Source organism: Halichoeres trimaculatus, unplaced genomic scaffold (assembly GCF_033239565.1).
Source record: "Halichoeres trimaculatus isolate MK-OKI-2021-1 unplaced genomic scaffold, fHalTri1.1 fHalTri1_scaffold_22, whole genome shotgun sequence".
Classification (NCBI taxonomy): Eukaryota; Metazoa; Chordata; class Actinopteri; order Labriformes; family Labridae; genus Halichoeres; species Halichoeres trimaculatus.
In genome coordinates, this window is record NW_027437200.1 from 17,016,420 (window position 1) to 17,027,910 (window position 11,491).

Consider the following 11,491-nt stretch of genomic DNA (forward strand, 5'->3'; position numbering starts at 1 on the left):
CTGTGTAAGCACTGAGGTTAAAGGACGACAGCTCTGAAAAGCTGAATGGATTTTAGAAACCAGGAGGAAGACGCTGCCAGGGAAACACCTGCAGGTCAGACGAAAGGAGCATCTACCACCAAAGCTCACGTTAGAAAATTATCTTTTTTTTTATCAACACTTAAAGTCACAGATAGACTGAGCTAAAACAAGCAAAGTGACAGTTACGTCTGGTCTCAAAGATCAATTTTCTTCTTCTGCGAAGGTGTTACACTTATCTTAATGAGGGTCAAAGGTCAAAGTCTTTAAAACCTTGGTTAACACTTTCACTTATCGGTATCTTCTATATGAAGATTATTCTAAGGTTTCAAAACAATAAAAGGTGTTTAAAAGTGCTCTTTATGTATATTCTCTTAATATATATCACAGAGTTTTAGAAAATGTTTCTGTTTAATGATTCACTGACACATGGCAGATCCAGGATGCTGTGAAAAATGTAAGAGGACTGCTTGTGTGGCCGTGGCTATTTCAGCTACAGCGCTGGTGATGGGAGTCCTTTTGGGTTTGATGTTTGGTAAGAATTTTTCTATATTTCCAGATTGTGAAACATTTCAAAAACAGTTTATTTCTTATTCAGAGCCTTCTCATATGTCGTTGGTCACATCGGTGTGTCTGTCATGCTGTAACACGACAAATGTTTTACTATAAAAAGGTTTAGCTCAAAAAGAAGAAGTGCTGAGATACAGGGGAGTTTCCAGAGGTTAGTGGGGGGGTTATGGCCCCTTTAAAATCTGATGCTTGTGTGGCTTTTCAGTTTTTTTCACTGTTGGTACCACTGAGTGTATAAAAAGATGGATGACACCCCCTGTTTTCTAAAATGAAACCAAAATATAACCCAGGACAGACACATTTTACTTCTTGTGCCACAGCAAAGGCAGAAATCAAGAGCATGTATGAAGGAAAATTGATAAATTTATTACCAGGACAATTTTCTGCAAAATGTCCCTCGTAAAACGTGAATACTAGCTTAATTTCACAAATTCAAAAGCGCCTGGATGTTTAATTCACAGTAGATACACTTTTCAACAATCAGGATTAAATTTACTTATTCTTTCTTCAGTTATTTTTGCAGTACTTTATTTTGACTGGCAGTGCCCTTTAGCTGTACCAGAGTTAGCTTTTAGCTAACCTGCATCTGTAGCCCTGTGTAGGAACGTGTCTAACTCCTGATTTCACTTCCTGTCCACCTGTCAGCGTGGTGGACGGCTGCACCAGACAACGATCACCTCACCTATGAACCGTCAGTGAAGCAGCTGACAGATGGACTGCAGCAGTGCCAAAAGGAGCGCCATGACTGGACTCTGATGCTCCGGACCGTCACTCAGGGTGAGGATTTTTAATATCAAAGTGCTGGGTTGTTATCCGTGAGTTTAAAAAGGTGTTGACTTGCCTCTGCGTTCAGATCCAAGGTGCAGTTTGTGTCCTGATGACTGGATGTGGTGGTGGGGTCACTGCTACTTCTTCTCAGTGGGACTGAAGGAGAACCTGCGGTGGAACGAGAGCGCCGAGTTCTGCCGGGAGCGTGACAGCAGCCTGGTTGTTATCAAAGACTCAGCAGAGATGGTACACAAAGAAGAACGGTTACTCAGAAAATATCCAGCTGTGTCACTGCCACAAAACAGATTTTCTGGTTTTTGATCTTTCTCAGGAGTTTATTCAAGGTGTGATGAGGTCGTTCACTAAGTTTCACTTCCTGTGGGTGGGACTGACAGACATCCAGCAGGAGGGTCGCTGGCTGTGGTTGGATGGGACGGACATCCAGGACGACACGTTGTGAGTCCAGATTGCTAACTGGTGCTATTATTACAACAGACCTCTTATATGAAACAAAAAGATGTGTTTGTCACGTTCATTAACCAACATATAAAGCTGTGTCTTTATCATCAAGTTTAAAGAGGGGGTATTCTTCTATCTCAAACTTTAAACATGGATATAAAGTAACAATGCTGGATCTTCATGCCAAACGTGTAGATTTCAAACCTCTTTTGATATGTCAAAGAAATCTTTAAATCTGTGAATAGCACAAAACTGCTCTGAAAATAGCACGAGATCTTAAAGATGCTATGAGGAGGATATTTTTTAATGGCACTCCCCTGCCACCTTGTGGCCCGGAGTCTCAGCGCGCTGTTGTAAATTACTTTTAGCGAGGCATACGTTTGTTTTGGAGTTAAATGGAGATCCGATCAAAACAAATTTTCTTTGTTCAAGACAAATTTTTACTGAATACAACACACTGTGGTAAGGGACTTAACAGTACAGTTACGTAGCGCTACAATTTGAAACGTGGTATCAAGCTAAAGTTGTAGCAGCTGGCTATATGTAAGCCTCGTGCTCCGATGTATCAGTGGGCTAACATGACAACAAGTAAACACTGTCAGTTTGTAAGTAGTTTAGTAGCCGTTTACATTTAGCGCAACTGCCAGCTGATGCTCTAGATATGTCTGTAATGTGTAATGCTAGTAAATCCTGGTTAGCTATGTCCTGCCAGTCATCTGCCAATCAGAGCAAACGTAACCTCACTCTTCATTTTATTGATAGACTCTCAAGTTTGAACAGACCACTGCAGAATAACTGCTGACTGTGGGTTGGAATGAACATTAGCACAAACAGTTTAGCCCCTGTGTTAAAGAGTGATATAGCTCGAGCTAAAGGCTAATTAGCCTTAGCTTTAACTACAATGAAAGAATAAGAGATGAGGGGTGTTGGTTTGGCTTTATGGTTAAATCATGTGTTCCTGTGTGAGAATAGAAACTCCAACTTGTTGGCAGTCAGTGCTGCTAATCATTCCTCAGTCTTACTTCTCATATTTCTGCTTAATCTGCTGTGCTATCCTCTTAGTAAAGCCCAAAAATAAACTTTAAAGCTCCTGTGAGGAACTTACTTTTTGTGTGGCTATTTGCGCCCTCGTGTGGACACTTTTTAAGACTTTGCTATTGATTTCCTGTACTTAGTGTCCACTATACTAACTGGTTAGACATAATGATACCAGTAAAGTTTTGCCTTAAAAATGCACAACAGTGGTGTTTTTGGAGCCTGTGCTTACCATTACCTGCCCTGCGTCATCATTTACAGGTGCTAAAAATAAGAGCATAGAAATCATGATTTTTATTTCTAATAGTCTTGTTTGCTTTTAGATTTCATATAAATGCTGCAAAGTCCTGTACTCATGGTGGATTAAGATAAGATAAGACTCCTTATCTTGTCTTGATGTTGGGTTTCTGCTAATAAAATTTTATTAACATTTACGGGTCTAGACCTGTAAATGTTTTTGTAAAGTGTCTTGAAATAACATTTGTTATGATTTGGCGCTATATAAATAAAGATTGATTGATTGATTGATTGATTGATAAAGGCATAAGAATTAAGTTTCAGTCTTTTAAATAACCAGTTAAAAACTACTTAAAGGAGCTTTAAAAAAGGAAAAAGTTGTTAAGAGAATTCTGCCTAAACCAGTTTTCAAAAAGGGTTCAAATTTGAACCAATTTTACAGAAGCTTTACACCTGAATGCAATAAAAAAAAAGTTAAGAAGAGTGGACACCACATGGGACACGTGTCATGAAATGCTTTTCCAGTTTTTTTATTTTTAAGATATGCTACATATGTACAGACATTCACACATTTGGACAAAGACAAACACAAAAACACAACTTTAATCAAAAGGGAAACTTATATTTTAAAAAAACTAAAGATTCCAACATTAACAGTTTGTTAATATATATTTAACACGTGTTTTCGTTTCGTTTCCTAGGCTGAGTGTGGAGTGGGATTCTGATCACAGAGACTGTGCAGACCTGAGAGGAGGTGGAAAGCTTTTCGCCGCCGGCTGTGAGACGTATGGACCCTGGATTTGTAAAAAAGACGTCTGAAAATACCCTGCACTTAGATATTGTATAAAAAATGAGGTGATTTTTACTAAAGCTTTACATTTGTAGAGGTAACTGTTGTTGACATGGGACTGAAATAATCTCATCATAAAAAATAAAGATGTATATTTTTGTTAAATTACGTGTTTATTCATATATTTAGTGTGAAGTATCTAGAAGTTCACTGTAAAGTGCATGCATATAATTCAGTGTCTTGTGTTCACACTTTCACACACGACTACATCTCTAACTCTGAATGTGTCAGCTTATTTTGGAGGTTCATTTTTCAGCAGCATTCACTGAGAATAAATAATTTTTGTGTTTACAAATGTTTGTTTGAGTCAAAGTCTGATTATCATCACGTATAAATTTAGATTTTTAGAGTGCTATGATCACAACAAAATCATCAGCACTTCAGTCTTTTCAAAGCAACTTTTAACTGAACTAAAGAGACTTTGAATCCAGCTTTAAGACAGAAATTGGAAGCTGTGCCATAACCGTGTCGTTATCTAAAAGCTCAACTTTAGTTACAGTCAGTTTAAGGTTTCCAAGAGTCAAGGTTCATCTCCCTCAGTGTGCAGAGATTTTGTTTGGAGGGATGATTCTCATCAGTGTGCGACCATCCAGCGGGGCAAACAGAGGATACAGCTTCTTCCCTTTGAAGCTCCCGGTGAAGGTGTAGATGTGGGTTTTTGTCTCTGCGTTGTAGAAGGAGATCTGACCCTCTTTGTAGTCTAAGTAGATCCCCATCCGGCGAGGTATGAGGGAGTTAGGCAGCACCGTCTCCGGCTTGGTGCAGGCGTAGAACTTGTGCGTGCTGCGCCACAGAGCCCAGAAGCTCTGCTTGGGGAACATGGGGAAGTGGCCTTCGCGTTTGGAGTCTGCTGTGGTCATGCCAATGCGCCAGTAGCCATTGTTGGCAATATCGACCTCCCAGTAGTGGCGACCGCTGTTGTAGCCCTCCCAGCCGAGCACGCAGGGCCAGCTGTCGAAGCGTTGAGGGCTGTACGGTAAGTCGGCTTCAGTGTGGGACTCTTGGACCATACGTTGGTCGTCTGAGAGCAGCAGCCAAGGGTTGTTGGTCTTTGGGTCGAGGATTACGTCAGCTGCGCGGAAAAAAACAGGACAGATGAGCTTTGGGTATCCTAAACGTGATGTTTCATTTGAAAGATGGCGACGTGGAGGATGATCTTACCTGCTGCGCTGCAAATCCAACTCCAAACTGAAAAGACAGACACAGACAGGGTAAGGTTTCAATCAACAAACTTCAAACCTGTTCATGTTCAGGTTGTGGCTGCCTGATACAGCAGCTCTCTCTTCTTTGTCCGTTTCTTGTCATTTTTTCATCTCTTTTTCGTAATATTTGTATTTGGAGTGGATCATTACTTTATATGGCTCATTTGTTGGTCATCAACACCAAACTGTTTTTGTCTTCAGTGATATTTTTACTACTTTTGCTCCTGTGTTTGTCTGGAGATCCTACATGTAACCATGGCTGCATTGTTTACATGTGAGATCAGCTGTTAGCAGCCTGTAGCATATCAATGCTAACTGATGCAAGGCCGGATGTTTCCCCACAAGGTGAGGAGAAGGAGGTGAGGACGACGTGCTGGTTCTCAGGTGTGAGCTAAGAAGTGATGACATCGACCTGTCCTTCCATCCATCGTTATTGGGAACGTAAGATCTATCTCCAATAAGATGCGCGAGCTAGCTATGCTAACCCACCAACAGAGGGAATACCAAAGGGCAGAGTAGCATCATGCTATTCACAGACATGGCTAATGGAGCTAACACCAGACACCAACGCCACATTGGAAGAGCTTCACCTGATGTGAGCAGACAGGATCCAGGAGACAGAGGTAACAGTGGTACAAAATCCATACCTGAGTTTGGGATGCATCTTGGGATTCCTGCTGTCCAAGTCTTTTGCTTTGTCAGTAACCACAGCTGTGAAACCATGGTCTGTGAACGGACACAAACAATGAAAAGAGTGAGTTAATATCACGCCAACCGTTTGCAGCAAATTCGGTGTGAATGTCTTGACAATGGTGTTACACCTCTGGCTTTATGGGTTATAATAAAGATCACACAGTTTGCTCATTGGCAGTAGGTATCAAAGCTTTATAGGTCGTAACTATGCATGATAACAGCAGTAAGGTTTTTTTTAAAATTGCTTTATACGTTTCATAGAGTGCCATGTTTGAAGCTTTATGCCTAACTTAAGCTGAAATGAAAGTAACATCAGAAAATATCCTCTAAATGTGAATTAGGAGCTTTGCTGCACACACCGCACCATCATCTGCGTATGTGATGATAATCCAACTGTGAAATCCCTGTTATCAATTTTAAAAGGGGTTTATTGCTGCAGATTATCAGTCAAAGGCTGATCAGGGTCAACCTGCCTGAATGGCAGGGTTCATTTATTGATGCCAGCGCAAAGTGGGCAGAGTTCACTTTAATCATGCATTACATAAGTCGTTTCATAACATGCCGCGTCAGCAAAGCATGGCATAGTGTGTTTGAGTTTATCTAACTGCGTTTTACAGCTCGGTGGTTTATTTCTGTGCTAAATAATGTTTGTCTTCTTTGATATGAAGGTTTTTATTTCCTTCTGCCCTATGCATGACACCACTTTTTTACAACTTTAAGATATAATATCCATTTGAATTTATTGCATTTTTTTAGAACAATGACCTCAACGACCCCAGTGGCGATGACTCTTAAAAGATGAAAAAGAAACTTGAGCATTTTCTCTCACCGTGCTGTCGTCTTTGAGCAGAGACCAGGTGATGAACTCCATCAGAGGTAGCAGGTGACCCAGACGTTTCCTCTTTAAGCCGAGGAGACGCAGCACTTTGCCCAGCTCGTCGCTCTGAACACCGCAGCTCTGCAAAGACACACTCCTTTCAGTGTCGAGAACAGAGAAGTGACACAGTCTGACTTTTATGCTTATGCTGACGACTCCTCACCTCAGTCTTCTCCTGCAGCTCCTTCGCCCACTCCATGATCCTGAGCTGTGCCTCCTCTTTGGGGTCCTCAGCTTTTTTGTCTTCCTCTTTACTCTCATCCCAGGAAGTCAGAAGCTAAAAAACCCAGCGAGTTAGAATCAGATAAATACCATCATAGCTGTTAACATGTATTGTTCTTGAATGTTTCTTCTATCAGCTCACCTTGTCGACATGACGAAGCTCATCGGCCCACTCTAGGATCAGTTTTCTGCTCTCCTCGAGGCTTCGCTCAGTTCTCCTGTCCGTGCTTTCGGCTTCTTCCTTACTGTCACCCTCCTTTGAAGAGCTACCACCCTGCAGAAAAATAACACAACACAAAGTCAGACACTCTTCAAACTGTAAATGTGTCCAACAGACAAGCAGATAACCTCATGACATTCAACAGCTGGCTCGTGTTGATGTGGGGGAGTCAAAGGCTGAGTTATTAAAACATGGTTTTGAATACTTTTGTTTACACCACCTAAAAATCTAGTTTATTGGAATAAAAAAAAACTTCTAAGCATGATTTAATTAGCCTTATACCTTAACATCAATCCATTATAGTCTCATGGTGCTCGTTTTTCTCACACAGAGTTAAAAGTAGGAAACCCACTTTAAGGTAAGCAGCAAGAAGATCTGTTTAAGTAAAACTATGGTTGATAGACTGTTAGCTACTTTTGGGCGAACGCTAAAGCTATGATTCAAGCATCTTAGAGCCAGAATTGCCATTTAGTTAGTATGATAGCTTGATTTATGCTAAAGTTTAAGCTCTGACAAGCTAATATAACATAACCAGAGTGTTTGCTAAATTTTAACTGTTACTAAAATTATGCTAGTACTTCTTCACTTACAGTACTAATTAACTAATAAATGCTTATGTTGGATATCTATTTCACACTTAGATAATACTAGCACTTCAGGTTTTCAAAGCTAACATTACTTTTTAGCTAGTTAGATTGTTAGCTAGATTTTTAACCAAACTTACACTAGCAAGCTCTCCCAATCTGAAATAAGTACTTAGCAACTTAGATCATTCGCTAGGTGTTCATTTTCAACCTCACAAAGCCCAGCATTCAAGCACTGACAAGCTAACCTTTTTTCAAGCTACTTAGTGCTTCAGCTAAGTGTGTGTTTTCAACTTAAATCTTGTTTGTTTTCAAGAACTTCTCAGTTAACATCACTCATTTCTGGCCAGTGAGTTAGCTAGAGTGTTTGCTAAATTTTAACTGTACCTAAAAAATATGCTAGTACTTCTTCGCCAACAGTACTACTTAACTAATCAATGCTTTAGTTGGATATTTATTTCACACTTGAATAATACTAGCATTCCAGGTTTCCAAAGCTAGCATTCTTTCTTAGCAAGTAAGATTGTTAGCTAGATTTTTAAGCAAACTTATGCTAGCATTCAAGCTCTCCTAATCTTACATAAATACTTAGCAACTTAGATCATAACTAAGCCCAGCGTTCAAGCACTGACAAGCTAACCTTTTTTCAAGCTACTTCGCACTTCAGCTAAGTGTTTGTTTTCAACTTAAATCTTGCTCGTTTCAAGAACTTTTCAGTCAACATCACTCATTTCTGGCCAGTGAGTTAGCTAGATGTTTTTCACACTTGATATTTGCTAGCAAAGACTTTGTTTTTTTTCTTTGAATCACATGTACTTCCAAACAGTATTGTTAGCTTCTCTCCAGCTAACTGTAATATCATCTAGCAAGTGGTGGATGCTGACAGAAATTTATCCAAATGTTCTTGTTAGTTTGTTTGTTTTGTGACTTGTAACTAATCATCTTTCCATTGGATACACGGTTATTTTAGGAGAGTAAAGAGTCATTTCGAAATGCATTTCCTCCAGTGAATTTTCACTGTTGTGATTGTTTGTAAGCAACCCCAAAGCTAAACCACTAACCGGTGATCGAGCAGTTCAGCATTAAAACAGTATTTAAGATCCCACCCAGAGAGTGATATCGGAGTGATATATGGCTGCAGTTTGTATGTAGTCAATAAAGTCCAGGTTAAAGAGACATATGTCCTTGTAAAGATTTCATATAGCTCAGTTTGTATCAGGGTCAACCCCACGTTTCCCAGCTCGACCTACAGAGCCAAAGGACGCGTAATCAGGCTGTAAAAGAGTCCATAAACACATTTCCTATCAGCATCAACGTGACCCTCTCATCCCTCTGTCAAACAGGCAGAGTAATCTTCCTAGGAACAATGTTTGTCTGAAGCGTTGTTTGTATACTGGCCTCAATAATAAGAGGTTATCGTATGAGGGCACCTTTACATGGAGGTCAAGGATAAGAACTGTCCACGCTGGAGGCTTCATAAACAGAGTTGATAGAGTTTGAAATCCTTTGACACACTTTTGTTTTAAATAAACGTCCCCGTTGGAATATGATTGACACTGAAATGGGACTGATAACTCAGAGTGGCCTGGCTGGAGGAGGAAATTGAGAGCTCCCCTCTGAGTTTACACAGTAAGACCGCCATTAATGAGCACTAAATCAATTCACACTCTGACCCTGTTATTTGCGTCCTTCTCTCATGTCCTACCTTGCACACTTGGTCCACCTGCTCCTTCCAGTGATGGATGAACTGCACACACTCCTGTAGGCTGCGGAGGTTTTTCAGGCCGGTCTGACGAGTGTGCTGCTGCAGAGAACAGGACAAGTTAGTACAAAGCTCCTTATTCCTGGCACAGGCAGCTCTGACACTGAGGAGGACTTTGTGATGTACCTGGGAGCTCTGGGTGAGGCTGTTGTTGCTGTTTGTGGGTCCGCTGGGGGCTGAGTTGTGAGGCTGGGTGTTTTCCACAGGCAGATTCCAGCGCACAGGCCCGATGGAGCTGCTCTGGGTGGCGCTGCTGTCCCCGGCCACAATGCTCACTCCTACAGGCGTGACAAACTCAAGGTGAGGCGACCTGACATGACTCAACAAGTTGGGTGATTTAATGTGCTGTGAGACACGTTAACTCCAAAAGGGGCAAAGGTGAGCACAAACACATTAAGTGACCATTACAGTGTATGCAGAGACGAAAGTGAAATATAAAAACCTACTTTTGACGTTTTTCAGGATGCCTTCTTTCGACATGGTGGCGTCTGCACTCCTGTGGAGCTGAAAGAAAAGGTCACATTAAAATTCTGTCAAAAAGTGTCACTTAGGTAAAAATGTAGAAGAGAAAACACATTTATATATAAATATAAATTAGTATCATATTCCAGGAGCCCTCTAGTGGTTTACCCTCATACTGTCCTCTCTGAATAAACGAATGACAAGCCAGAAAAAAAAACTTTAAAGAAAACTATTTAAATATAAAAGTAATTTTTATTTACTTGAGGTTAGAAAAGTAACTTATTATGAAGTAATTGATTAATTCAGGATATATTTTATAAACTGCTTATAAGATTTTCATTGATACAAAATGGACAGAAAAAAAATCCATTATTTCTATTTTATTAAACACTTCGATTATATGGTTGACAGAAACAAAAAAAATTAAATCATTTAAATATTTTCATAAAAAAGACGAGATTATTTCAGCTGGTATTTAAAAAGCAACAATCTGAAGACAACAAATAAAAACACCCATCGATTTCTCCAAATGTGATATTCTTTATCTGTAAATGGGAACTGACAACTGAAAAAATAATTCAACAACCCTCTTATGAGTGAAACTAAAACCAAGCACAGGAAAACATTAAAGGAGCAGAAAAAATTAAAAAAAATGTTATAATAATTTAGTTTTCACTGCAGACAAGGAATGAAACAAAAACAAAAGAAACAAAAAAAGAAAAATAATAAGTAAAAAATAATGTAGTGTCATAATTTAAGAGTAAAAAGCATCAAGATGGTGTAAAATGTGTATATGGGTGTTTCCTTTAGCTCTGTTCAAAACAAAAAGTCAATTCTGTGTGATATCCTCTGATAATCCTGAGCTCCTTGTGTCTTACCTGTGGTCAGTCAGAGTGATGGTTCACCTCTGCTTGTGAAGAAGAATGGACGCTTCCTGCTCTCTGCTCGACGTATTTGTTCCCCTCAGCGTCTCTCTGATCTTTGGACTCTTTTATGACCTCTGAGACGACTCTGACTGCACGAAACCTTCTCAGCAGCAGCTGGCATCTTTCCAGAGGAGGGTAAAGGCTTTTTTCCCCAGAAGAGATAAGTGTCAGAGTGACGCACGAAGAATGACAACTCAGAGGAGTTCCTGTATCTATAGGATGACTTATAACAGTAAATACAAAAGTTCTAGAATAAAGGGAGGATGAGGTAAAGATAAGGGTGAGGAGTTTGAACTATGGATATTAAAAAAAACTCATCAAAATCAAAAAACTTTTTGATTTTTTAAACAAATTTGCAAGATTTACTAAATCTCTGTCCTGTTATTTAAAATTAAATTTTTTCACTTTACCATTCAAATTAAGGCAGTTTCTATCTTAAATGTTTGAGGGAGTCATTTTAAAAAGTCATTCAAGGAAATAAATTATATATATATATATATATATATATATATATATATATATATATATACATATATATATGTATATATATACACATACATACATATATATATATACATATATATACATACATACATATATATATAT

At 39.4% G+C, this 11,491-nt stretch overlaps 2 protein-coding genes across 2 annotated transcripts; one reads left to right on the forward strand and one right to left on the reverse strand.

Moving 5' to 3' along the window:
• The first annotated feature begins 447 nt into the window (after window positions 1–447).
• Window positions 448–4,067, forward strand: LOC141784509 (CD209 antigen-like protein C). Its single transcript, XM_074662347.1, has 5 exons — window positions 448–553; window positions 1,234–1,365; window positions 1,442–1,602; window positions 1,688–1,812; window positions 3,789–4,067. Exons 1-5 carry the CDS (start codon window positions 448–450, stop codon window positions 3,904–3,906), a joined length of 642 nt encoding a protein of 213 aa, XP_074518448.1. The 3' UTR covers window positions 3,907–4,067.
• A 406-nt stretch (window positions 4,068–4,473) lies between these two features.
• On the reverse strand, window positions 4,474–9,977 carry LOC141784510 (uncharacterized). Its single transcript, XM_074662348.1, is given in 9 exon segments — window positions 4,474–5,009; window positions 5,099–5,125; window positions 5,787–5,865; window positions 6,662–6,790; window positions 6,873–6,956; window positions 7,038–7,205; window positions 9,441–9,539; window positions 9,624–9,775; window positions 9,944–9,977. Coding segments are annotated over 9 exon segments (1,308 nt in total).
• Window positions 9,978–11,491: the final 1,514 nt, after the last annotated feature.